Source organism: Papio anubis, chromosome 12, assembly GCF_008728515.1.
Source record: "Papio anubis isolate 15944 chromosome 12, Panubis1.0, whole genome shotgun sequence".
Taxonomy (NCBI): Eukaryota; Metazoa; Chordata; class Mammalia; order Primates; family Cercopithecidae; genus Papio; species Papio anubis.
The window spans coordinates 115,064,436-115,090,924 of record NC_044987.1 but is presented as its reverse complement, the minus strand read 5'-3'; the positions used below and the strand labels follow the sequence as shown (position 1 = coordinate 115,090,924).

Here is a 26,489-nt window from a genome sequence, read left to right as displayed (position 1 = left end):
ATTCCCACATGATTTCCTAATTTAAGACGAATTCAGAGAAAATAAGTCTTTCTCCATCTGGAGAAGACTCCGCCCCCTGGAGCATCCTCCTTCGGGGATGAGGCCTGAGGTGGGGCTGCGCCAGCCCCAGCCCCCACAAGGACGCGCCTTGGGCTTGGTCTTGGGGGAGCTACCCGCACTGTGGGGTCACATGACAGAATTAGTGGTCAGCCCTAGCTGGAGGTCCAGGGCAAACACAGGCGGGGGCAGTGGGGGTGGGGGTTGTGGCCCTGCTGATTCGAGTGTCCCCTGTGGGTCCCGGACCTTCCGAGATACAAGCGCCAGGCTTCAGAGACGAAGCTCCGGGGTTTACCCCTGGGGACCCCCTGCTCCCACAGCCGCTGAGGGCCGGCAGTTTGGCTGCATAGTAAGCTGGCGCTTTAGCTGGAGAGGGACGAGCTCTCGGCCAGCTCGCCAGCGGGAGGGCCTCAAGTTGTCCCATCCGGGCTGCAGGCTCCGCAAAGCTCCCTGATGCACTGTCAGGCGGGGAGGTCCGGCCGCTCCGCTTCCCCTACAGCCGCATCTACAGTGGGGTAGGTTGGACATTTTAACGTGCTTCTGAGACGGTCAGCACCGAAAGGCACCTTTAGCGATTAGGAAACCGGCGTGGAGTTCAACCACCCGGCCTCTGCGGAGCAGAAGGCCCGGCTGGGCCTTTCCCTGCGCGGGGCGGGCAGCCGCAGCCCCGTAGCCCGGGCTTTGCTCCAGACCCGGCCCAGAGTGACATCACCAAACTCCGCCGATCGGTGGGAGGGGGCCCTGAAATCCCCTAAAAACAAAGTGAGTAATCGGCGGACCCGCCCTCCAGGCGGGGCCGGGACCCGGGAGCTAGCCGAACCACCGGGCACACCAGCCTCTTCGTCCCCGGCGACGCGCGCACTTGGCCCCGGCCCCCGGCAGCGGCTGTGCGCGCGGCCTCTTCGTCCTCCGCGCGGCGCGCACTTGCTCCCGGCCCCTTCGCCGGGCGGCGGCGGGGCAGCGCGCAGGCGCGGCCGGATTCCGGGCAGTGACGCGACGGCGGGCGCGCGCGGCGCATTTCCGCCTCTGGCGAATGGCTCGGCTGTAGTGCACGCCGCGGGCCCAGCTGCGACCCCGGCCCCGCCCCCGGGACCCCGGCCATGGACGGTGAGGTCGCCCTCTGACCCCGCGGGGTGGCCGCGCCGGGGCCGCCCCGGCTGTGGCGGGAGCCCCCGCGCCGCTTTCCGCCCCTTCCTGCGCCGACTGGCGCTGCGCAGGGAGCGGTCGGCCTGCCGGATGGTGGCGCGGGGCGGGGCAGGCGGGGAGGGGTCTGACTCAGTTTCCCCTCTGGGTGGAGGGGGGCCCTTGACTCAGCATCCTCCCTGGGTGGGGGAGCAGAGGGAGCCTTGACTCAGTTTCCCTCCACACCGTCCATGGGGGCAGCTCTGGCTTCGTTTCCCTATTAGAGGAGAACGCATCTGATTCAGTTTCCTCTCTGGATGGAGGTGGGGCGTGCCCTTCCTCAGTTTTCCTTATGAAAGTACAACAGGCCCTGATTCGGCTTCCCTCGGGAGAAGGATTCCTTACCCCGTTTTCCCTCAAGAAGCAGGTGTTTCTGGTTCCTTTCCTCCACTCCTTAGTTTCACCGCAGGTTCTAGGAAGCAGGTCCTTACTCAGTTCCCCTGGGAGGGAGCCTGGCTTCTCTTCTCTGTGGAGAGCAGATACTCCCTTGTGAGGATGGGCAGTGGGTGTGTGCTGACCCTGATCTCCCTCCCCTTTCAGAACTGTTCCCCCTCATCTTCCCGGCAGGTAAGTGGCCCCCGCAGCGGTCGGGGTGGTGTTCCCTGGGGTAGGGCACCGGGGGCAGCTGTCTAATGGGCCTGCGGTGTCCCCTGGCAGAGCCAGCCCAGGCCTCTGGCCCCTATGTGGAGATCATTGAGCAGCCCAAGCAGCGGGGCATGCGCTTCCGCTACAAGTGCGAGGGGCGCTCCGCGGGCAGCATCCCAGGCGAGAGGAGCACAGATACCACCAAGACCCACCCCACTATCAAGGTCAGCACTGCACCAGGATGTGCGGGGAAGGGGCTGTGGAACCCCAGCCCTCTGTGTTTGGGAGTCAGGTTTGGATGTCTGGGCCTCTGTACTTTGGACAGATCAATGGCTACACAGGACCAGGGACAGTACGCATCTCCCTAGTCACCAAGGACCCTCCTCACCGGCCTCACCCCCACGAGCTTGTAGGAAAGGACTGCCGGGATGGCTTCTATGAGGCTGAGCTCTGCCCGGACCGCTGCATCCACAGGTGAGCTCCCTGCAGGCTAGGAGGCCCAGCATGAGGGGACAGGAGGCGGGCTATGAAGTAGCCGCTACAGTGTTACTCCTTTCTGGACACAGGGCAGAGTTGCTTACTTCTTGCTCTGACTCAGCTCTGCAAGTAAACTCCCTTTGTCTTGAAATGATCTATTTGTACCTCTACTCTAGCACAGATAAGAGCTCCAAGGGATATGGATGGGTCCCTAATCACTGCTGAATCCCTGACCCCTGTAGCTGGAAGGACAGGCCCCTTGGAGTCATGTCTCTTGTTTGAGAAAGAAAACCACTGAACCAACACTCTCCCCTGGAGGTGACATTGCAGTTGACAGAGACAGGCCTTAAAAAAATATACAGGCCAGGCATAGTGGCTCATGCTTATAATGCTAGCACTTCCGGAGGCCAAGGCAGGAAGATCTCTTGAGCCTGGGAGTTCAAGACTAACCAAGGCAACATAGTGAGACCCCATCTCTACAAAAAAATAAGAAATTAGCTGGGTATGGTGACTTGTGCCTATAGTCCCAGCTACTTGGGAGGCTGATGTGGGAGGATCACCTGAGCCCAGGAGGTCACCGCTACGGCAAGCTATGATTGCACCACGACACTTGGGTAGCAGAGCGACACCTTGTCGTTTTTTTGTTTTTGTTTTTGTTTTTTTTTGAGACGGAGTCTTGCTCTGTCCCCAGGCTGGAGTGCAGTGGCGCAATCTCAGCTCACTGCAACCTCTATCTGCCGGGTTTAGACCATTCTCCTGCCTCAGCTTCCCGAGTAGCTGGGACTACAGGTGCCCGCCACCACGCCCAGCTAATTTTTTTGCGTTTTTTTTTTTAGTAGAGAAGGGGTTTCACCATGTTAGTCAGGATGTTCTCAATCTCTGGACCTCATGATCTGCCTGTCTCAGCCTCCCAAAGTGCTGGGATTACAGGTGTGAGCCACCGCACCCGGCCCAACACCCTGTCTCTTAAAAATAAATAAATACACAGATAAATAAACAAGGTGCTGTCAGAGTAACAATTTCAGTCCTGAAAATAAAACGAAGTCATAGGATAGAAGGATAACCTGGGGTGGGGGAGTTACGGGAGCTGGTGTGATGACTTTAGATTGGGAGGTCAGGGAAGGCCTCCCTCAGCTAAGACTTGAATGGTGAGAAGGAGGAGAGAAGTAGGAAAAGAACATTCCAAGCCGACCAAACAAGTGCAGAGGCCTTGAGGTGGGAATGAGTGTCCTGTGTTTAGAGAATGGAAAAGAAGCCCCTGTGGTTGTAAGCAGGGAGCCCACAGGGAGGCTGGCGGGGGCGGGGGCACGGAGGTGCTTGTCAGCTGAGGGAAGGGACAGGGTTCATTGCAGCACAGTAGGAAGCCACTGGAGGGGGTTAAGCATGGAGCGATGGTCTGGGGGTGGGTGGGGGAGGAAGGAGCAGGCTGGGCAAGGCAGGAAGGTCCGGGCTGTGTGAAAGACAGCGGGACAGATGGCTGGGGGTGCTCAGTTTCCAGAACCTGGGAATCCAGTGTGTGAAGAAGCGGGACCTGGAGCAGGCTATCACTCAGCGCATCCAGACGAACAACAATCCCTTCCAAGGTGAGGGCTACCCTGCCTGCCGCCCCCGCACCCTCTGCCACCCTCCCTGGCCTGCCTTTCCTGCATCTCCCTCATTGGCCAGTACACGGTAAAGATGGACTCTTGGTGCCCATTCAGTACTCTCCCACTTTGCCATTGGGAAACTGAGGCCCAGGAGGGGACATGACATTCAGGTCACAGTGGAGTCACTGCTGGGTTCTGCCTCCTCTAGGACTTGTGTTTTACACACTCGCCAGCGGCCCTCCCAGAGCAGAGCTCCCTGCCCCAGCTGGTCACACCTATATCCCCACTTCCCCTGCTCTCCTGATCACCTGTTTTCTTGCCAGTTCCTATAGAAGAACAGCGTGGGGACTACGACCTGAATGCTGTGCGGCTCTGCTTCCAGGTGACAGTGCGGGATCCATCAGGCAGGCCCCTCCGCCTGCCGCCTGTCCTTTCTCATCCCATCTTTGACAACCGTGAGTAGCGAGGGAGACACAGGAAGGGGAGAGGGTGGGCCTGGATAGGAGGAAGGGGGTTGGGGTGAGTGTGGCCTGCAAGAGGTGCTCTCATTCATCAATCATCTTGTGTATTCATCTTCTCTTCTGTGCCCAGCTCTTTGTTGGCTGGGGAGAGAAGGCAAAGAAGACCCAGAGCTGTCCTTGAGGTGTAGCTCCGGCCTGGCAGGGAGTCTAGCAGGGAGTCTGATGGGAAATGGGCATTTTCAGTATCGTGTGATGAGAAGGTGGTGTGCCCACAACTGCGATAATGACTCTAGGAAACGAACTCCCAGGAACAAGATAGTGTTCGAGAATGATGCTTCAGTGACAGAAGCCCGCAGATGAATTGGGCTGACTGATCAGCTGCAGTCTTTAATTAAGTAACCAGCAGGATGAATGGAAATAAAATGACTCTGGAACCCCAAAGATGGGAAACCAGGATAAACTGGGGGTCAGGAGGGAAGGGCTCATTGCCAAGGTGGGTATGGACTGACCTTAAAGATTGCTTTGGTCAGGTGGAGAAACAGTGTGATCAGATTGGCGCTCACTGGACTATAAGCTCCGTGAGAGCAGAGGTTTAGGTTTTGTATGCGGTTGTATTCTCCTTGCTTAGATCAGTGTTGAGCGCCCAGTAGGCAAATACTTGCTGAATTGGTTGGGGTGAGGAGCTAATAAGAAGGTCTGACTGTGGCTGCAAAGGTGTAGGTGGCAAGCTCTGGGCAACCTTGACTTGGGGCTAGGCAGGGAAGTTGCATCTCCTGCAGGCCACCCCGGGGACCTCTGGTGGCTCAGGTCATCCTTCCTTGTTCTCACTGCCTCAGGTGCCCCCAACACTGCCGAACTCAAGATCTGCCGAGTGAACCGAAACTCCGGCAGCTGCCTCGGTGGGGATGAGATCTTCCTACTGTGTGACAAGGTGCAGAAAGGTATACATCAGGAGGCAGGGGTGGGCTCGGGAGCAAGGGGTGAAGCTGAGCAGAGACGGGGCGTGGCAGGCAACTGGCTTTGGATACTTCCTCCTATGCCTCAGGGGCCTCAGGTGGGCCAAAGGGTGATATTAGAAGACAAGCATCCGAAGTTGAGGGGGAGACCGTGGAGGGTCAGACACACTGACCCACACTGCCACCCCATCTCCTGCAGAGGACATTGAGGTGTATTTCACGGGACCAGGCTGGGAGGCCCGAGGCTCCTTTTCACAAGCTGATGTGCACCGACAAGTGGCCATTGTGTTCCGGACCCCTCCCTACGCAGACCCCAGCCTGCAGGCTCCCGTGCGTGTCTCCATGCAGCTGCGGCGGCCTTCCGACCGGGAGCTCAGTGAGCCCATGGAATTCCAGTACCTGCCAGATACAGGTACACAGCTGGGATGGCAGCATCAGGGCAGCTGGGCTCTGCCATGAGAGAGAGGCCAAGACTGCATGTCTGGGGCTGTAGTTGAGGGCCAGAAGCTGGAGTCAGAGCTTGGGATTTATATGGTAATTGGAATCCATTTCTTGCCACATTTAATGATAAGGATACCTCAGACGTTGAGCTAGTACTACACATCTGCCCTATTCCAGGCATTTCACTGGATTACCTGATTCTAATCTCATGACCCTTTTGAAGTAGGAGATAGTGTCTGACTTGCTTGGGTTCACGTGGCTAGTAAGTAGCAGAGTCAGCATTGGAACCCAGGCCATCTGGCTTCAAGGTCCTTTTGCCACACTGGTTGTCTTGTCACTACCATAGAGCTCAGCCACATTTTGGTCAAGGTTTGAATGTCTACTTGGTACCAGGGCCTGTGCCAGGTATTGTGAATACAAAAAATGAGTAAGACATGCTCCCTGCCCTCAGAATCTCAGTCACTTGAGGAAGACAAATGTGCAAAACAGATCCTTAAGTCACAGAATGACATGTGAAACAGAGGTGTGTGCAGAGCAGCACGGGGGCACGGTGGCCTCCGGGGAGCTGGAGACAGCTGCATGGAGAAGGTGGCGTTGAAGCTGGAGAAAGACACGGAAGTGTGTTCTCTAGGCAGGTGGCCAAGCACCTGGAAGGGAAGGGGTGTTGGCAACTGCACGGCCTGTTCGGGGGCATCTTCGTGGTTTGAGCCGATGTTGGGCAGTGAGCAGGCTCAGAGAGAGGAGGGCGTGGTTAAGCTGAATGCCTCTAAGTAGAGAAGTGACAGGAGCAGATTTGGAAGTTGACTCAGGAGGCCACATGTAGAAGATCAGAGACGAACAGACTCAAAGCGGGGAGGCCATTCTGGAAGATGTTGCTGTAGTCCAGGAAAAGAAGATGCGGCACAAACCTCGTAGAAGGAATAGCGAAGCAAGATCACATCTCCGCCACTGTCCTCAGTTACCCTTCAGCCCTGCAGCCGTTTTGCATCTTATAGACCAAGCTCAGTCTCACCTCAGGACCTGTGTCTAGCTATTGCCTCTGCTTGGAATGCCTGGCCCAAGGTTTTAATGCAGGTGGCTTATGCCAGTCCTTCTCTGACCTCTAAATTAGTCCTTCCCTCTAAATTTAGACTGCCCCGACCTCACTTCCGGTATTGTTCCATCACCGTATCTTCCCTGAACCACTGTCACTTGAGATTTTCTGGTTTGTATATATGGTTGTGTCCCTCTCACTTTTTCATTAGGATGCCAACTTTTTGGGAGCAGACACCCAGTGGCTAGAAGGGAGGCTGGCACATAGTAGGTGCTTGATAAATATGTGTCAAGTTAGTGGTGGGGAGTGAGAGAAAAGAAGGTAATCATTCCAAGGTTTCTAGCTTGGGTGACAGGGCAGATGGCAGATGGATGGTCAGGAAATACAAGAGAAAGAACCCAGTTTTTGAGGGATGATGAGGTTGTCTTTGAATTAATGGAATTGAGGTGCTTTGGAGTTACTGAAGTACCATTGTAATTAGACAGTTCTGAAAGCTCCGACTAAAATACGAAACCATTACAGATAAGAATAAGAGTCTGCTGAAGTCTTAAGGCAGTTGTGCCCCAGCTGCCCCAGAGTGGCAAGAAATTCTCACCGCCCTGGGTGGAGGCTGACAGTGAGCCAGGACGTGAGCAGTGCAGGAAGGCATGAGCTGGAGGCTGGGGCCCCCCAGGGCTCCTCTTTCCCCAGAGCACGGCCCCTGTACTCGGCCCACCATGTGGCCGTAGAGGGGCAGATTCAGCCAACAGAGGCCTCCAAAAGCTGTGGGATTCTCAGAACTGCTGGATGTCACACATCCCTTCTCACTGGCAGAGGAGGTTGGGAGAATGGGTCTTGGGAAAGCCTGGCTCCTCGGTTTCCTCCTGAGGGTCCTTTGAGAGCGTTGGGGGCCCACCTGAGGAGAGCAAGTCCCACTTCTCCCCCTTACGTTCCCAGACGATCGTCACCGGATCGAGGAGAAACGCAAAAGGACATATGAGACCTTCAAGAGCATCATGAAGAAGAGTCCTTTCAGCGGTGAGATGGGGACCGGGAAGGACAGAGAGAAAGGCAGCGGGCAGGGAGGGGACACCCTGGGGCTGAGAACTGACCCAGCCCTTGCCCTACAGGACCCACTGACCCCCGGCCTCCACCTCGGCGCATTGCTGTGCCTTCCCGCAGCTCAGCTGTTCCCAAGCCAGGTAAGGATTTCCTTTTGTCCTACTGGAACGACAGGTTCAGCTCTGTTCAGCTGAGGAGCAGTGGAGATGCAGACTCTTGGGCCCCATTACAGACCTACTGAATCAGAGGCTTTGAAAGGATGGCGCAGGAACCAGCGACTTCTGGGACGCTAATGCACGCTGAAGCCTGGGAACCACTGTGCCAGTTAAATCCTGTACTGGGTATCTTGGGATTCAGAAGTTAAAAAATCACCCGAGAATGGCAGGCATGATGGCTCAGGCCTGTAATCCCAACACTTTGGGAGGCGAGGCGGGCAGATAGCGAGGTCAGGAGATGAGAGACCATCCTGGCTAACACGGTGTATGTCTCTATTAAAATACAAAACATTGGCCGGTGTGATGGCTCAAGCCTGTAATCCCAGCACTTTGGGAGGCCGAGGCAAGGCCCGGATCTGAGAGTCAGAATCAGAGACCATCCACAGCTGCTTTCTGCAGTGAAACCCCGTCTCTACTAAAAATACAAAAACTTAGCCCGGGCAAGGTGGCCGAGCTGTAGTCCCAGCTACTCAGGAGGCTGAGGCAGGAGAATAAGCGTGAACCGGGCCAGGGCTTGCAGTGAGCTGAGATCCAGCACTGCACTCCCAGCCTGGGTGACAGAAGCGAGACTCCTTCTCAAAAAGCAGTGGCTGGGCGCAGTGAGCAAGCCTGTAATCCCAGCTTTGGGAGCGAGGCGGGCAGATGGCGAGGTCAGGAGATCGAGACCATCCTGGCTAACGGTGAAAGCGTATCTCTATTAAAAATACAAAACATTAGCCGGGCGAGGTGGCGAGCGCCTGTAGTCCCAGCTACTCGGGAGGCTGAGGCAGGAGAATGGTGTGAACCTGGGAGGCGGAGCTTGCAGTGAGCTGAGATCGCGCCACTGCACTCCAGCCCGGGCGACAGGGGGAGACTCCGTCTCAAAAAAAAAAAAATGCAGAATCTCTGCTTTCATCTCTCACTTGAATTAGGGGGAACAAAAATCACTTCTGAATTAGCAAGACGTATGTGCCGGTGCGAGGCTCAAAAACTGACAAGCTGTCCACTTGAGGCCACTGCTCACTTGGTGCTCCATGGGCTCATTGCCTCTCAGGACTTAGTTTTCCAGCTGTAAACTGAGGAGTCCAGCTTGTCTCTCAAAGTGTCCCTTCCTTTAAAAGGCTGGGAGAGTTTTGTGGGCTTGAGTAGTCAGGGAGGACTCCAACGTGGAGGTGTGGCTAGAACTGGACCCTACAGGCTGGGTCAGATGGGGTAAGAGGAAGGAGATAGGGTGTTGGCAGCGACTTCCTAGAGAGGGATTGAGCCTAGGCGCCATCAAGAGGGGCTGGGGTAAGAGGACGGGTGGATCTCTAGGGCTTTCTCTGACCCCTGCCTCTCTGTCTCTCTCCTCCAGCACCCCAGCCCTATCCCTTTACGTCATCCCTGAGCACCATCAACTATGATGAGTTTCCCACCATGGTGTTTCCGTCTGGGCAGATAAGCCAGGCCTCAGCCTTGGCCTCGGCCCCTCCCCAAGTCCTGCCCCAGGCTCCAGCCCCTGCCCCTGCTCCAGCCATGGTATCAGCTCTGGCCCAGGCCCCAGTCCCTGTCCCAGTCCTAGCCCCAGGCCCTCCTCAGGCTGTGGCCCCACCTGTCCCCAAGCCCACCCAGGCTGGGGAAGGAACGCTGTCAGAGGCCTTGCTGCAGCTGCAGTTTGATGATGAAGACCTGGGGGCCTTGCTTGGCAACAGCACAGACCCAACCGTGTTCACAGACCTGGCATCAGTCGACAACTCCGAGTTTCAGCAGCTGCTGAACCAGGGCGTACCTGTGGCCCCCCACACAACTGAGCCCATGCTGATGGAGTACCCTGAGGCTATAACTCGCCTAGTGACAGGGGCCCAGAGGCCCCCTGACCCAGCTCCTGCTCCACTGGGGGCCCCGGGGCTCCCCAACGGCCTCCTTTCAGGAGATGAAGACTTCTCCTCCATTGCGGACATGGACTTCTCAGCCCTGCTGAGTCAGATCAGCTCCTAAGGGGTGATGCCTACCCTCCCCAGAGCACTGGGTTGCAGGAGATTGAAGCCCTCCCAGAGCACTTACGGATTCTGGTGGGTGTGTTCCAGCTGCCCCCAACTTTGGTGATGTCTTCCTTGGAGGGGGAAGGCATATTTTATTCTTTTATTGGCAATATCTGTATCTATCTCTCTTTTTGGAGGTGCTTAAGCAGAAGCATTAACTTCTCTGGAAAGGGGGAAGCTGGGGAAACTCAAACTCTTCCCCTATCCTGATGGTTGGCTCCCTTCTCTGTAGGGAACTATGGGGTCCCCCATCCCCATCCTGCAGCTTCTAGTACTCTCCTAGAGAGAGAAGCAGGCTAGAGGTAAGGCCTTTGAGCCCACACAGCCTTATTATCAAGTGTCTTCCATCATGGATTCATTACACCTTAAAATAACGCCCCAGGTACCAGCCCCTCTATGGCATTGGCATTGTCGCTGTGCCTAACACCAGCATTTGGGGGGCTGGCCTTCGTGCCCTACAGAGGTCTCTGCCGGCTCTTTCCTTGCTCAGCTGTGGCTGAAGGAAACCAGTGGAACAACGCTGGCGCTCTCAAGGATCCAGAGGGGGTTTGGTCTGGGACTTCCCTGCTCTGCCTCTTCTCAAGTGCCTTAATTGAGGGCAAGTTGTTAAAGAGAGTCGGGGAGAGCAGGCTGGCAGCTCTCCAGTCAGGAGGCATAGTTTTCACCGAAGAATCAAAGCACTTGGACTCTTGCTCTTTCTACTCTGAATTAATAAATCTGTTGCCAAGCTGGCTAGAGATTCACTTTTTTTCAGCAGACGCTGAGCACACACTTTGCTAGTCACATCAGGCCGGACATTGGTGGTAGAGAGCTGGGTGAATGCGTGCACTGTCCTCTGAGAGCCTGCAGTCTGAGAATGCCCTTGGAAACCCCGAGTTACTTTCCAGTGGATGAAAACGGGCAACTAAGGCAGGAGTCCTAACACACCGAGAGCCTAGTAGGGCCCACTGACTGTGGGGATTGAGCAATTTCAGGAGTCTTCCCAGAGGCCGCATTTGCTCCAGGTCTTAGATCAGCTGAGAGTGGATCTCGCAGAAGGACTAGCCAGCGTCAGAGGTAAGAGAAACGATGTTCGAAAGATTTGATGGGGCCAGGAAATTTGGACTTAATTCCTTGGGTGGCCCAGGGAGTGTGTGCTTCTCTTGGGGAATGTGTAGTGCCAGGTGAAGATCTACCCTGCCCCACCGATGCTTTGATACTCTGTTCTGGGAGGAACGGTGAAAGCTTCAATCCACAGCCTCAGGAAGCCAAAACAAAGGCCCAGCCGCAGCCCACAGGGCTACAGCTGGACGTACTTCCGCTTTGCCCCAGCGCAAGCTCAGAGCAAATAGCGCTGGCCGGCCTGGTCCCCCCCGTTCTCGAGTGCGCAGGCGCACAAGGAGCCCTCAACGACCGGAGGCCGAGTCCCGCATCTGGGGGAAATCCCCGCCGAAGCCGATGGCGTTTCCTCTGGGCTTCGCACTGTTGCGGCAGTACAACAGCAGGGGAAAAGGAGTTATCGTCAGCGGGACGCGTCCCAAAAGTCAGCGAGTCTCCTAGGAACGCAAAACGCCCTGGGTGCAGGCTCCCATGGGCAGCGTCTGCGAGACTGCAGGTCGACTGCGTCGATGAAGTGGAGCTTGCCCCGGGGCTCTGGCTCGCTGGGGATGGCCAGGGTCGGGGCCTGGAGCGAGGGCGGGCCTCGGCGGAACTCCTACGCGAGGGGCGGAGCCCGGGCTCGCGGTGGCCCGGTCAGGACCCGGGCGAAGCTGCCGGGTAGTCTCTGGGAGGCGGGGCCGGGGAGGAAGCGGGCGGGGTGAGAAGGCTCCTAAGCTGAGGAAGCCGACTGCTGAGCTGCGCAGGGACCCCGACCGGAGGTCCCCGACCCGAGGCCCAGAGGGAAACCAGGGAGCCCAGGCCATGCAGCCCATGCTGCGCCTCCCTCGCCTTGGCTTTCTCGGTCCCTCTCCTGGTCCTTCTCTCATTCGTGAATGATCCCATCATGCTCATGGCTCACCAGCTCCAAGTCCTCGTATCCAGCCCAGACCTCTCTCCTCTGCGCACCAGCCCCTGGACATCTCCACTGTGACGTCCTCGGGCCTCTCAAACACCCTGTTCCAAATGACCTCAGCCATCCCCAGTCTGCCTCTCGTTTTCCCTGTGTCAGCCCTGGCCCTGCCACCTTCCAGGGGCTCCAGCCAGAAACCTGGCCACTACTGTAGATGCCACAACTCTTAGTAACTTGCATCCAGTCTTTCCACGAGGTCGTGGAAAATCTGCCCACTTCTCCCCACTGTCACTGCTATCACTGAGTTTAAGTCACCACTATACCTCCCACTGGACTGTGGCTACAGCCGCCTCCCTGCAGCCAAAGAGCTCTGACATCCAGATCTCACCTCATCAATCTCCCTTTGAACATCAACCACACGACCAGATCCTAGTTTTCTGCAGACACACCCTCAGTGACCAGAGCTTCCACACTAGTCCACAACCAGGAAGAACTGGCAGTCTTGGGAACTGCTAATCCACGATCCCTAGTGCACCTTCACAACCCTTTCTGATCCGGCTTCTTTGACCATGGGTTCCTGTGTGTGCCTTGGCTCTAGTCCAACAGGCCCCAGCCAGACTGGTCCTACCAGGATACCTCTGACGTCTCTGCCTGGTGAACTCCTACCCAACCTTCAAAACTCAGCCCTCATTACCTCCTCCATGAAGCCTTCCTGATCCTCAGATGCTGTGTTTCTCAGAGCCTAGCTCATCCTGCCAGCACCTAAGTTAACAGACCCAGGGCCTAGGTCTCACCATGGAGCTTCAGCCAGCCTAGGGAAGGGACTGGAATAGGCATGAGATGCTGGGCAAGTCTGCCCTGTCTGGGCCTCAGGTCCAGAAAACATAGGATTTAGACAAAGTCCAAGTTTGGACTTGATGATGCCACTTAGAGGACCATAGGCTGGTGAGGAGAGAAGCGGGTCAAGGGCCCATTTCCTCCAGGACATGGAAACAGCCCCAGTCAACTGAGGCGGAGATGCCACCACCTCTGGAATTGGGCCCTGCAAGAAGTGGCCAGGTGGGTGGAGAGAGGATGAGGCCTGGGGGCTCAGTGGCTTCAGAGAGAAGAATGAGGCCTGCACCGAGGTGCAGGGCCTTGTGATGCATGGCCAGGGTAGGTGTGGGCTGTGGCCACCTCCTTCCCTGCAGAACCAAATAAACGTTATGGGAGAGAAGCCAAGCAGTGGCCTGGCCGCAGGGACCCCTCAGCGAGTGCCAGCCCATCTCTGAGCCAGTGTTCCCAGGGCCTGTCCTGACTGCTCCGAGGAGTCTGGCTGGGGCCTCTGGAGGCAAAGCCCCTGGCCCTGCCCTGTCTTGGACACATATTCAGACGCAGACAGCAGTGGCTTCTTTATTCCCTGAAGTCCTCTTTTCTCACAGAATATTTACAAACAGGGAAGGGGTGGAGGCCACCAAATAAAGGGCTGGGGAGGGGGGCAGTGCTAAGACGCGCCTCTGCGCAGGGAGAGTTCCTGAGAAGGGCCCAGTGTGACCACGGTGCCCTCAGGGGCCCAGGTGGTCCCAGGTGGCTCAGGCCAGGTCAGCGGTGGGAGAGCCCAGCTGCTTGGAGGCCAGGAGCAGGCGTGTGGCTGCGCTCTCAGACTCTGCCTGCAGCCGTCGGTTGTTGTGTCTCAGGCTCCGCACCTCCTCCTCCAGGGCTGCCCTGTCCGCCTTCTCCTGGGGTGGCCGGGGAAGACAAGAGTCAGAGCCGCCAGCCCCTTTCCTGGGGCAGCCTTGTGACTCCCCCCAAGCCCAGCCCACCCCTCACCTTCTGCAGGTCCTCCTGCAGCTTCCTGAGCATGGACTCCAAGTGAGAGACCTTCTCTGAGAGGTTCCCAGGCTCTGGCCTGAGGACATGGGGGTCAAGACTCAGCAAGACCAAGGCAGGGCGCAGCGCACGAGCTGACTCTCAGCCCCACCTAATGAGAGGGGCCCCGCCAGTCTTCTATGCATATGTGGCAGCAGAGCCGGGACAGAGCTCCACCCCAGCGGACAGGCATGAAGTGGGGGGTCATGTGGGCAGGTAAAGCGGCTGTGGGGAGTTGGGGAGCTTACTCAGCATCAGACTTTGGAGTTCCCTTAGGGTCTCCGCTCTCTGGGATGGGCTGTCCTGTGGGGACAGAGGGATCAGGTGGGCAGTCAGAAAGGGGGCAAGAGCACTGCCCAGGCTTACTGCAGCACCCTGGTGGCCTCACCCTCTCGGGACAGCGACTCCAGAATGGTGTTGCAAGTGGAGGCGATCTCCGAGATGGCCTGCCACTCATCCTCCAGGGTCCCACTGCCTGCCTCCGACATGACTGTGGGCACAAGGAGCAGGCTGAGCTGGGGAAGCCCAGAAGCACCCCCCGACCCCTCCCCTGCTCTCCTGGGTCCAGACTTACTCCTGCTGATGGAGTTCCGCAGAGACAAGGTACGTGGCAGAAAGGAGGCCCTCAGCTCTGGAGCCGGGTTGCCCTTGTCCTCAGAGCCACTGGGACTGCCTGGCCCGTCCTGTGCGACAGAAGTGGATACCGATTCAGTGATGCCCACTGTCACCACTGTGCCACTGGGCTCCAGAGCCCGGTTTCTGCTCACCTGGGTCAGGGGTGCCTCACTGTCAGCACTGGGTACTGATGGCTTGGCCGTGGTGGCCAGGAGGAGATCCGGGGTGGTGGTGGGCAGGACTGGGGCCTCATCTGACAGGGAGCTGGGGAGAGCAGGGGTGGCTCAGAAAGGGAAGCTGCTTTTCCAGAGGCCTGGAGGAGAGGGAAGGCCAAGAGTGTGCACCTGCGTGGTGACAACGAGTTCTGGCTGTGCAGGAACTCGGTCCTCTCCTCGGCCAGATCCCCAGGCACTGGAGGACTGCCACCATCTTGCAGGCACAGGTGCAGCAGCTGTTTTGTGGTGGGCAGCAGGGTCACCCCCTGGACCTCATCCTGCACAGGCTCTGGGGCCCCCCGCCGGCTGGGCTCCTGCAGAGACAGCATGTACAGCTCCGAAAAACTCCTGTGGAGGGGGACAGGGTCAGGCAGGACTTCCCCAGTCCCCAGCGTCCTGCATCACCAGCCCCACCCCCAGCCCAGCTCACTACCAGGAGCAGGAGAGCTCCCCAGCTTCCAGACAACAGTGAAAAATGTCTGCCTGGTTACTGGCCATTTTTCCAGACCATGGTTCAAATTCCAGTGCTGCCCCTGGATATCCCAAGCAAATCACTCTGAACATCAATTTCTCCATCTGTGAAATGGGGATAATAGTACCAACCTCATAGTGTGCTGTGAGGGTTTAAATAAGACGTTTAAATTGCTTAAATCCCAAAACTACTGTCTGTAGCCAAATCCAACCTGTGCCTTTTCCTTTTCTTTTCTAAAGCAGATGTGCCAGCTGTTGTACTGCAAGCTAAGCATGGATTTTACTTTTTTTTTGTTTTTTTTTTTTGAGATGGAGTTTTGCTCTTGTTGCCCAGGCTGGAGTGCAGTGGCATGATCACAGCTCACTGCAACCTCCTCCGCCTCCTAGGTTCAAGTGAGTCTCCTGCCTCAGCCTCCCGAGTAGCTGGGATTACAGGCGTCTGCCATCATGCCTGGCTAATTTTTGTATTTTTAGTAGAGACGGGTTTCACCATGTTGGCCAGGCTGGTCTCGAACTCCTGACCTCAGGTGATCCACTTGCCTCAGCCTCCCGAAGTGCTGGGATTACAGGTGTGAGCCACCGCACCCAGTCCGGATTTTACATTTTTAACTAGTAGAAAAATCAAAATAATATTTCATGATAAGTGAAAATCATATAAAATCCAAATTTCAGTGTCTGTAAAGTTTTAGCGAGATACAGGCACATTTATTTATTCATTTACCTACAACGACAGAGTAGCTGCGGCAGAGACCAGATGGTCCAGAAAGCCTAAAATATTTATTATTTGGGCATTTGCAGAAAATGTTTGCCTACCCCTGGCTTAGCACAGGAAATTATCAATAGTGTGTAATGTGTGTGGTGGTGGCGGGGGGCGGGGGTCAACACTTTAAAAAAAAAAAGAAAAAACAGATAGTCCGGGCTATTTGATCTTTTAAGCAGTGGGAGCAAGGCGCTTAACTGGTCCCATTCTACATATGAAGAAAGAGGTTCAGGGCGTGGTGGCTCACGCCTTTAATCCCAGAACTTTGGGAGGGCCAGGCGGGTGGAGCACCTGAGGTCAGGAGTTCGAGACCAGCCTGACCAACATGGTGAAACCCCGTCTCTACTACAAGTACAAAAAATTAGCCGGCCGTGGTGGTGCGTGCCTGTAATGCCAGCTACAAGACAGGCTGAGGCAGGGGAATTGCTTGAATCCGGGAGGCGGAGATTGCAATAAGCCAAGATCACGCCATTGCACTCCAGCTTGGGCAACAAGAGTGAAACTTCGTCTCAAAAAAAAAAAAGAAAGAGGGGGGGGGAGAGAGAGAGAGAGAGAGAGAGAGAGAGAGAGAGAGAGAGAGACTGAGACTCAGACGGGCTAAGAGACCAGAGATTCTTTCTAAAAGGAAAGGTATCCACAAGGGGTTCCTGAAACTGCTAATGGCGACCCGAGAGGCACAGACTGTGCGGTGGCCAACTGCCGGCCTTCCCACCTCCCCGCGTCCCCGGCACCCTGACCTGCGGGGCCGGCCGCTCTCGTCGGGGGGCAGGACGGTGACGCAGACCTTGGGCGCCGAGCGCAGCAGCTGGGCAGCGGCCTCGGGCCGGAGGCTGGGCAGCGTCTGGCCGCACACGCGCAGCAGGCGCGCCCCGGGCCGCAGCCCCGCCGTCTCGGCGAACGTGAAGCGCTCCACGTGCGTGACGAAGCCCTCGGCGTCCACCTCGAAGCCCAGGCGGCCTTGACCGTCGCGGGGCAGCGCCAGCTCGCGGGTCTCGCAGCCGCGGCTCACCAGCTGAGGGCGGGGCGGGGCGAGTGGGCGGGGCTGCCGGGAGGTGGGGCCGCCCCAGCGCCCGCCCCTGGACTGCGTCCCAGGCCACATGGAAAGTTCCACAGCCCCCGAGGGTCGCGTGTGCCACCGCCCGAGGGATGAGGACCAGAAGTCGCTTACTCGAGGGCACCAGTTCCGGCCTTGCCAAGCCCCAGGGCTAGCTCTGTCCTCCTCGACTTTCCCTTCCGCAGGAGTGGGGGACAAAGGCGGAGGGAAGGATCCAAAGCAGGCCCCGCCCCGCCGCGCGCAGGTGCCCCAGTTTCCCGCTCAGGCTCACCTGCAGGCGCGCCACCACCTCGCCCACGGCTTGACCGGGGGACCCGTCGAAGCGCAGCGTGATCGCCTCCCCGCGGCCGTGGTACAGGTCCAGCTGCTCCTCGGAGAAGGTCCAGGCCAGCACGTCGCGACAGGCGCAATTGAACACTACGCGGCCGTCGCGCGGCGCCACCAGCACCAGAGCCTCGGCCGAGATGCCCAGCAGGCAGGGCACCTCGGCGCCTTCGGGGCCGCTCGCCTGAGCCCCGGCGGCGACCCGCGCCCCGGACGCAGCGCGCACGCCCCACACCAGTGAGCCAGCTGCCTGCAGCTCGGCGCCCGGGCCCCGAGGGGCTGCCCGGCGCCTCCCCCCTAGGGAAGGCAAGCCGAAGCGTGAGGCCGAGTCCAGCGACGTAGTGGTCACTTCGTTGGTGGCCAGGTCTTGCAGGTACTGCTGGCGGGTGCGTGTGGCCATGGCGTGGAACTGGCGTGCGTGGCCGGCCGCCTGCTCGCCATTCAGGGCCTTGGCCAGCAGGAAGGCGCGGAAGTCGGCGTTGGCCGCGAAGGGGCCTCCGCCAGCAGGCAGAGCTGGCCCGAAGGCCGGGGTGTCCTGGGTACGGCTCACGGCCACCCTGCGGGGAGGGAGGTGGAAATGAGGGGCAGCAGGACGCCATGCCCACGGGAGACCTGGGACCACACCGGTGCCTACCTGTAGGAGGTGTGCGGTGTGCAGGGTGCGTGTGCCCGCACCACTAGGAACACGTGTTGGAAGTGTGAGCGGATGGTGGCGGGGCAGAAGGGCTTGCTGCCAGGCTCCTGGAACACGATGGTCACAATGTCGTTGCCAATGTGACGCTTCCGCAGGAGCTGGGGGTTGGATAGTTGGGGCTCATGATGAGGCCTGCCATGCCCCAAACCCCTCCTTATTCAAGCAGGAGAAAGCCAAGACACCAATGGCTCCCCACTGCCCCTGGTGAAGACCTAGGGTGTTTGCCTTTGGGAAGGGGCCACCAGAGGGGCGGGTTGTTGGGGCCAACGGAGCTCCAGCCAAAGCTCAAATGTCATGGACCATGCAGGGCCCTCCATGGTTCCCAGAAGCCCCACCCCCACGCTGGTCCCCCTCACACCTGCTGCTGGTTGTTGGGGGTGTAAGGCAGCATCGTGGACACGTGGAACATGATCTCGTGGTCCTGGTACGTGGTGTAGAGGGAGTGTGTGCCTGTGGAATCCGCTGTGGCCAGGGAGTTAGGGACACAGAAGGAGAAAACAAGGGGAATCTGAGTGACTTGAACTTGCCACTCCTGTCTGCACACAGGAGCCTCTGTGCCCCAAACAGCAGGTGGACAACCAGTCATGCCACCAGCCAATGCCCAGCCAGTGAGATCCAAGGGCCTCATCCCTGGGTGCCCCTCCTCCCCTCCCTCCACAGGCTCCAGCCCCATGCCAGAGTGAAGGGGGGTCAGGATGGGAGCGTTGAAATAGAATGAAGACAGAAATGAGAAGGGGTCTCAGAGAGAGGCCAGGGTCAGGTGTCCTAGGAGAACAGGTGTCACTCCAGGCCCAAGCATGTGTGGTATGCTGGGAAAGTGAAAGGCAGGCAGGGGTGCTCAGTACAACACCTCCCAGGGGTCCTGGGGCCCCTTCCACCAGGGAGGCAGGGGCACCTCTCTTCCATGAGGCTGAGCTGCTGGAATGTGTTTGGTGGAGGGGTAGTGCCCCCAAACCACTTTAGCCCTAGCTCAGGCAGTAGGGTACTTGGGCCTTGAGGGAAAGTCCCAGCCCCTCCTCTCAGCCCATAGTTTGGCCCTTATAGCCCTGACTCAGATCCTCAGCTTACACAAAGAACTCTCCAGCCCCCAGCCCCAGGATTGTATGGACAAAGGAGTGACAAGGCAATTCGTGCTCACCCCTTCAGCACAGATTTGCTCCCACCCCTCCTGCCCCTGGGCCTCACTTTTGGTATCTAGTTGGGCCCGGTAACTCTCAAAGCCTTTGAGCCGCACCACATCGCCCAGCAAGGTGAGAAACTGCATGAAGGCTGGTCCCGCCTCCTGGTTGTTGTACATCTCCTCCTCTGAGCCCTGGCCCGCCCGGCAGTACAGGATGCCCACCTTGCGCTGGAAACTCAGCTGTGGGTAGGAGACAGAAGGCATAGGTCTCAGTCCCCCACAGCCCCACCCCACCAGCTCTTAGGGAATGGATGGGACGCTGGCCTGGGCTGAGCACCAGCCCTCTCTGAGCCACTTGTGTCCTTGCCTGTCAGGTAAGTACAGTCTGTTGTGCTCCTCGTGCTTGGGAGGGCACAGGTAGGAAGGGATGGGAGGAGGCTGGTTCCCATGTGGCAGTAGAGAAGGTGATTCACAGAAAGAACCCTTCCAATAAACATACACATTATCATCCTCCTTATCTCAAGGCTGGACTGTCCTCTCCACCCCTGAATCCAAAGCACCCCCACCCCAGCCCCTTCAGGCCTTGAGCCAGGCACCACCTCTGCCACCCATGCTCTCATTTCTGTGCCCTCTGTTCCTGGCTCTTCCCTCTGCGGATAACTGGATAACCGTGCCCAGCTCAAGGTGCTCTGAGCTCCTCCGAACAGCACAGGCTCCCTCCAGCAGTCACCTCCCTTTTCTACAACTAAACTTGTCTGCACTCACAGTCCCCACTTCCATTTCATTCCTCCCAACCCCCTGCACCTCCCACTCCCCATATGGACCGCAGATGTGGCCTCATCCTGGCACCCTCCCGGCCACAGTTGGCACTGAGGATAGCTGGAAACTCACCTTGCCTAGGGCCCCAGGGACCCCGTCCTCTTCTGCCTGGGCCTCTTCTCCACCCATGCTCCTCCCACTCCCTGGCTGCAGCAGGCATGACACCCCCATCTCCGCCTCCCACTCAGACCAGCCTACCAAACCCCAGGCCCTTTTCTCCAGCTGCCTAATGTCTCACCTTGCTGTGACTCCTCCACCCCGCTCCTCCTCCTTAAAGCACCACTCCTGGGGGCCAAGAAGCTGGGCAATCCTAGCACTTCACCTCTTCCAGTCAGCCACATGACTACCCAGTCCCTCTTGGACTGTCATCTCCTCTTCACCTCCACTATCGATGCCACTGTGTCCAGCCTGGGCAATTGCAACAGGCTTCAGCCTGGCCTCCCCGCCCCATACAGTCTAGTCCCCATGCTGCAGCCAGAGAGTTGCCCCTCTCAGATCTGCACTGGATCCCTCCATGGCTCCCCAGTGCCCATGGTAACAAATGCAAGCTTCTCCCCAGCCCCTCCCCACAATCCCGACCCCAGCCACGCTGAACTGCCTGCCTACTGTGCCATGCTCTCATTCTCCAAGCCTTTGCACAAGTTACTCCTTCTGACTAGAAAACACCTGCTTATCCAGGCTGGAGCCCTTTTATGTTCTCCCTCCTGGAAAACCCTGGCCAAGGAAGGGCTCTCAGCACTACCCTTGTGGCCCACGGAGCCCTCAACATTCCCCTTTCAGTGTTATCCTGCTCGTGTATTTCAGCAGTTCTCTGTGGGTCTCCTTCTCCCACCCAGCTGTGAGCTACTCAAGCAAAGCACCTGGTCTAGACCTGTCCCCAGCATCCAGTCTGAGGCCTGGCACCAAGAAGGTCTAAGAAATGTTTGTTGAATGACTGATGGGTTGAATGACACAGAGGAGACTCAGCCAATAGGCAGCTTTCAGCATGGAGTGGGGGCTGGAAGGAGCCGCTCCAGGAAGCTGGAGCACCACATGTGAGAGGAAACCCAGCAGGGGCTGTGGGGGAAATTGGCCAGGAATGATGCGGGAACTGCAGGACCAGTGGGGTGAGTCAGACCAGGGCGTCTAGGGCTGTAAAGATCTTTTTAAAATGCAGACTCTGGGCCGAGTGCAGTGGCTCACGCCTGTAATCCCAGCACTTTGGGAGGCGGAGGTTGGCAGATCACAAGGTCAGGAGTTCGAAACCAGCGTGGCCAACATGGTAAAACCCAGTCTCTACTGCAAATACAAAACTTAGCTGGGCATGGTGGTGCGCACCTGTAATCCCAGCTACTCGGGAGGCTGAGGCAGGAGAATCGCTTGAACCCAGGAAGTGGAGGTTGCAGTGAGCTGAGATTGCACCATTGCACTCCAGCCTGGGTGACAGAGCGAGGCTCCATCTCTAAATAAATACATAAATAAATAAAGAGCAGACTCTGATTCAGATGGTCTGGGGTGGGGCCCCAGAATCTGCATTTCTAGATGATGTGGATACTGCTGGTCTACAGAGCTCACTTTGAGAAGCAAGGCTCCAGATGACCTCTGATACTTTCTCTCTGAAAATCTAGCTCTCCTGGGGTCACCACCCAGCCCAGGATCAGGGTCAAGGCTAGGGGTTTGGGAGCTGGGCAGGCTGGGTTCAGACTGGGGCCAGTTGTACGGCTGTGGGCTCCGCGGCCGGTCACTCACCACTTGCTCATCCAGTGTGAGCAGCGTCCGTGGTACCTTGGGTGAAGCTGAGCCCAGGCGCAGGCAGCTGGGGCTCAGCTGCGGCGCCACGTGTTCCAGAAGTTTCCTTGGGGACAGACCCCGTGGGGGCCCCGGCGGCAACGCGTCCTCCGAGATAGTGCCACGGAGGGTCCGGAGCTGGGGAAAGGGTGTAGGGGAACTCAGGATGCATACAGGGTGTCGGGGAGGCAACTCACGTCCTGATCCCGCGATCCCGGCCCACCTGCGTAGTCCGCACGATGACGCGGTAGCTGTGCAGGGTGCCCCCTCCGCTGCCCTCCTTCTCCTCCCGCCGCAGGCTCACTGCCACCGGGCCCAGCGACTCGTCCATCCCGAAGAAGTTCTGATGTTCTGGGGGACCGCGCCGAAGAAAATGATTGGTCCCGCCGGCTGGCAGCCCCGCCCCCGCTCGACCACGCGCATCACTAAGCTCCGCCCTCGGCTTCATCTCACCACCAAATGCTGACCCTAGACTAAGTCCCGCCCCTCTGTAGCCCCGAGCTCAACATCTTGATCTCAACCCTGATCCAGAGGTGGACCCAGACCCAGACCTAGATCCACGCAGCCAGCTCCCAGGCCTAAATCCTGCCTTGGCCCCGCCCACCACGCCCCCATTCTGTCTTCTGTGTCCTGGAGCCCTCTCCGCAGTGCAGGTGAGAACAAGGTTCACGGATGCAGGGCTTTGGGGCCTGAGTTTTCACCCCACAGAAATGCCCATAGGGAATCTCTCCCCAGCCCGGCAGGCTGAACCAGATGGAGGCAGAGGGACCAGCCCTGGCTAGGGGTGAGGGGCCAGGGATTAGCCTTAAGAAGGTGGTTGAAAGTGGGTCCAGGAGGACCCCAGCTCAGCTCTTGAGCCCTCCCAGGGCCAGGGACTTTACAGGAAATGGACAGTCCATGAGCCCTACTGTGTGCACTGCAGGTGACAGGGACCTCTTCTTCAGCACCCCTCCTCCCCTCCCTGGAACTGCCTTTCCTCACCTTTGCCATAGAAGTACTTGCGGTAGTAGCCAGCACCGAGGTCTGCGTGCTCCAGGCTGTAGGCCGAGGTTCGGTTCTGTGGCTCCTCCAGGATGGACACGGCCGCGTTGGGCAGTGCAGGGGGCACAGGTGGGGATGCTGGTCCACCCAGGCCTAGCTCACCCTCACCCCCGAGCTCACACACAAAGCCAGGTGCCCCATGCAGCAGGTCCGAGCTGGCAGCCTGGTCGTCCGCTGAAGCCAGGGTCCCAGAGCTGGCCTCTGAGTGGCTCCCCGTCCCCTGAGACCTCGGAGCCCAATCAAAGAGCAGGCTTTGCACGTCATAGTGGGCAAACCATCGAGGCTCAAGCACTGGCGGGAAGGCAGGCTCTGGTTCCTCGGCTGGCAGCCCCAGCAGTGCCAGCGGGTCAGTGAAGAGCCGGGTGGAAGTGGCTGCAGGGCGGCTGGCCTCTTCGTGGCTGTGGGCACGGGCACGGGGGCTGGCTGGCGTGGGGGGTCTGGCCTCGCCTGCATCACTGCCACTGCGCAGGAGCGGGCCCCGGACTGGCCTCGGATCGAAGGTGTGCGGTGTCAGCGGGGGCCGTGCTGGCTGGCGCAGCTTGCGGGCAAAGAGGTCATCCGTGGACGCAGGGGCCATGCCCCGCCGAGGGCTCCCCACACCGCCAGCCCACATGGGCATGTTCTGTGGGCCTGACTCTCCGGGGGCTGGGCCGCATTGGCGGGCACGGGTGTTTGGTGCCCAGCCGGAGGTTGCGGCAGCAGTTCCTGCCCTGAAGGAGGAGGGGGCTGTTCAGAGGGGCCTGGGCAGAAAACAGGAACCCAGGCCCCCAGCCTGGTCCTCCACCACCCGCGTTGGCTTCCGGCCCCCTCCGAGACCATCAAAGCTGCTTCCGCTTTCCAGGCCACTTCCTTGTCTGCCTAGGGCTGAGGTTTTCAGCCCCCTCCCCGGCTTAGCTGGGCAGGGCTAGAGGCTGGGCTGTTGGGTCTTGGCCCTGAGGGTCCTGGAGCCTGGGCAGTCCTGGGGCTTCCAGGGTGCCCCAATTGCCACCCACACACCTTAGCTTTGGCCTGGGCCCAGAGTAAGGGTCCCACCAGGACCTAGCCCAACTGGACAGATGACTTGTATTGGCTGGGACGGGAAACCCAGGGGCCACTGGTGTCTGGGTCCTGCCCACTTAACAAAGGGAGGACGTCCTGTCCCCAGAGACCTTCCTCCCTGCCCCTCCCACTTCCTTCAGGGTCCCTGGAGAGCTGATCACCCAGAGAGGTCTGATCTCAGTGCCCTGGACCTCAAGGCCTCAATACCACAAGGACACATGGGTTCCCAGGGGGGCAACGGCAGGGCAGCAGGAATGACAAGAGGACTTCCTTCAGCACAGGAAGTAGCCCCAACTGTGGGCCCAGCCCTCTGCCAGGCCCCTACATCCTGAGGAAGGTGCTGGGGTCACAGCAGCCGTCATGGGACCCCAGTCACCCTGGCCTGAAGGACAGGCCAGCTCACCTTCTTGCAGGCTACTGTGCCCAGGCTTGGGCACAAGAGGAGTCACAATGACAGGGACCCATAGGGACCTCTGCCTACCTGGTCTCACTGATGCAGACAGGGAGATCTGAACCCCATGTGACAGATGGTCAAATGAGGTCCAGAGGAGATGCTCTTGCCTGAAGCAATTCCATGTCAGAGCTAGGATTTGAGCCTGGGTCTGTTCATCTTCAGGGCCTAAGCAGGGCTGCACCTGCCCACTGCTGTCTGTGTGCGTAGGTGTTGGGGGGTGGGTGTTGGGCTGAGGTTCAAGGTCTCACAGGATGCAAGATTGAGACACCCAAAGCCCCAGGGACCTGCTAAGTCCGGAAATGTGACGCCAGAGGCAGGTGCAAATGTTGGTGGGAGAACTTGAGGGAAGCCACGCCCAGGCAAGACCTGGATGGACTAGGCAGTGAGGACAGGGAGCTGGGGACCTTCCACTGGGGGTACAGGCATCTAATGGTGGGTCTTCCTGCAGCACCCAGCGACATCATGCAGGGCTGGGCCGGTGGAGAAGGGGCTCCACACACCCCTCGCCTGGGGCCTCCAGAACCAAGCAAGGGTCGGCTCCCCAGCCCAGGTGCCTTCTACCTTATTTCTCCTGAATAAACTCCCATGCTGACCTTGAGCTTCTGTTTTCTCATCTCTAAAATGGGGTTAACTGGCTGGGCACAGTGGCTCAGGCCTGTAAGCCCAGCACTTTCGGAGGCCAAGGTGGGGGGGGGGGGGATCACCGGAGGTCAGGAGTTCGAGACCAGCCTGGCCAACACGGTGAAACCCTGTTTCTACTAAAAATGCAAAAATTAGCCGGCTGTGGTGGTGCGTGCCTGTAGTCCCAGCTACTCGGGAGGCTGAGGCAGGAGAATCGCTTAAACCTGGGAGGCGGAGGTTGCAGTGAGTCAAGATCACACCACTGAACTCCAGCCTGGGCGACAGAGTGAGACTCTGTCTCAAAAACAAAACAAAACAAAAAACCTGGGGTTAACTATTTCTGTCCCCTTCCAAGGCTGTTGAGAGACTGAGAAGAGTAAGGTGTCGCTAGCTATCTGTGTATGTGAAGGGTGTAGCCCCTGGCTCCATGAGCCAAGCTCTGGGCACATTCAGCGCTCGGGCCTGGGCTATAGTGTGTGAAGGAGTAGGAGGCCATGAGGGAGGGGGTCTGTGCAAGCCCCGCTCCGTGTGGGCTGAGCTCTGCACGCTTGGAAGTGAGCTCTGTGCATGTGTGCACCCAGCCTGTGGGCTGCCTCTTGCTGTGGCTCAGTGCCAGGCTCTGGCGCTGCCTTGAGGGGTGTTCTTGGGCTCTGCCCCCCACCCTGAAGCTTCACACAGGGTCCATTGAGGCCAGGACATTCCTCCGGGTCTGTGTCACTAGGGGTGGGGGGAAAGGGCCGGCCCCGCCCCCACAGATCCGGAAGGCCTGGCTGCCCCAGGAGGAGGAGCTGGCCACTTCCCAGCACATCTGGAGGTCATGACCCCATTTCGGCTGCCAGGGGGCGCGACAGATGTTTCCTCCCAGGCCAGGCGAGGGACTGGGGTGGAGGCCGCCTAAGGAGAAAAGGAGCCTCAGAATAAGGGGGAGCCCCGCACACACTTGCAGTGTTGAGGGGGAGGGGGGTCACAGCACCGCCACCAGGAGTCAGGAGCCGCCGCCTCCACTCACCGGTTTGCTGGCCAGGCTAAGCCGTCACACAGAGGAAGTAGGAACGGCTGGTCAGAGACAGGGGGCTGGACATATTGACTCGGGACTGAACTGGAGCCCGGAGGGAAGTTGGGAGGGTGCTGGTGGCGAACGTGGCGAGGACCCCACTCCCATACACATCACCCGGGCCCACGGCTAGGCCCTCTCCCCTGACGGGCCCGACAGCAGTGCCTCCCGTCCCTTGCTCCCACCAGTACCTCTGGGGCTCCCGCCCAGCCGCCGCCGCCCGCGCTGGGGTCCCGCTGACGCTCTCCCGCTACAGCTCCCGGCGCCGGCTCCGCCTGGGGGCGGGGCCGTGCCGGGGGCGGGGCCATGTTGGGGGCGGGACCAGCCGGGAGCCGTCTGCGGCGGGAAGCGCAGCGGCGGGGATTTCAGGCCAGGCGGCGGTCAGCCCCGAGCAGTACTGATTCTAAGGCTATTTCCTCGGCTAAGAAACCTGTGCCTGCCTTCCAGACCAACCGGGGGTAGCCCCACCTAGCGTCCAGTTCTCTGCCAGTATACAGCAGATGCTCAAGAGTCTGCCACTACTTTATGGAGCACTTGCTAAGCACCGGGCCCTGGGCAACTGTTCCACTAGTG

The 26,489-nt window shown here is 58.7% G+C and overlaps 2 protein-coding genes across 5 annotated transcripts; one reads left to right on the top strand and one right to left on the bottom strand.

The window, feature by feature from the left end:
* Positions 1 to 831: 831 nt before the first annotated feature.
* Positions 832 to 10,766, top strand: RELA (RELA proto-oncogene, NF-kB subunit). Of its 2 annotated transcripts, XM_021925545.2 has the most exons (11): positions 843 to 1,164; positions 1,780 to 1,806; positions 1,897 to 2,048; positions 2,150 to 2,298; positions 3,793 to 3,884; positions 4,211 to 4,342; positions 5,185 to 5,289; positions 5,504 to 5,716; positions 7,715 to 7,795; positions 7,888 to 7,959; positions 9,368 to 10,766. In XM_021925545.2, the coding sequence occupies exons 1-11, from the start codon at positions 1,158 to 1,160 to the stop codon at positions 9,988 to 9,990; spliced, it is 1,653 nt and encodes a 550-aa protein (XP_021781237.2). In that variant the 5' UTR covers positions 843 to 1,157; the 3' UTR covers positions 9,991 to 10,766. The 2 variants fall into 2 exon arrangements, with proteins under 2 accessions (XP_031509552.1, XP_021781237.2); XM_031653692.1 differs by lacking the exon at positions 5,504 to 5,716 and having other exon boundaries at positions 832 to 1,164.
* Positions 10,767 to 13,387: 2,621 nt separating this feature from the next.
* SIPA1 (signal-induced proliferation-associated 1) lies at positions 13,388 to 26,226 on the bottom strand. 3 transcript variants are annotated; one of them, XM_021925544.2, is made up of 16 exons: positions 26,108 to 26,226; positions 22,690 to 23,459; positions 21,932 to 22,059; positions 21,670 to 21,846; positions 19,188 to 19,362; positions 18,361 to 18,464; positions 17,943 to 18,100; positions 17,256 to 17,865; positions 16,668 to 16,942; positions 14,829 to 15,047; positions 14,637 to 14,748; positions 14,444 to 14,552; positions 14,258 to 14,359; positions 14,118 to 14,172; positions 13,831 to 13,909; positions 13,388 to 13,739 (listed from the first exon to the last, which is right to left on the bottom strand). In XM_021925544.2, the coding sequence occupies exons 2-16, from the start codon at positions 23,366 to 23,368 to the stop codon at positions 13,593 to 13,595; spliced, it is 3,129 nt and encodes a 1,042-aa protein (XP_021781236.2). In that variant the 5' UTR covers positions 23,369 to 23,459; positions 26,108 to 26,226; the 3' UTR covers positions 13,388 to 13,592. The 3 variants fall into 3 exon arrangements, with proteins under 3 accessions (XP_021781236.2, XP_031509551.1, XP_031509549.1); XM_031653691.1 differs by lacking the exon at positions 26,108 to 26,226 and adding an exon at positions 25,872 to 26,095; XM_031653689.1 differs by lacking the exon at positions 26,108 to 26,226 and adding an exon at positions 24,269 to 24,920.
* Between the last annotated feature and the right edge of the window lie 263 nt (positions 26,227 to 26,489).

Bases quoted from the DNA above. Each gene is read 5' to 3' on its own strand.
- RELA (XM_021925545.2), top strand. The intron at 3,885-4,210 runs GTGAGGGCTACC...TTTTCTTGCCAG, and splicing joins GAACAACAATCCCTTCCAAG to TTCCTATAGAAGAACAGCGT. The intron at 5,717-7,714 runs GTACACAGCTGG...TTACGTTCCCAG, and splicing joins CCAGTACCTGCCAGATACAG to ACGATCGTCACCGGATCGAG.
- SIPA1 (XM_021925544.2), bottom strand. From the start codon at position 23,368: ATGCCCATGTGGGCTGGCGGTGTGGGGAGCCCTCGGCGGGGCATGGCC. The intron at 19,363-21,669 runs GTGAGTGACCGG...TCCTACCCACAG, and splicing joins TCACACTGGATGAGCAAGTG to CTGAGTTTCCAGCGCAAGGT. The intron at 18,101-18,360 runs GTGTGAGGGGGA...TCCAACCCCCAG, and splicing joins CCCCCAACAACCAGCAGCAG to CTCCTGCGGAAGCGTCACAT.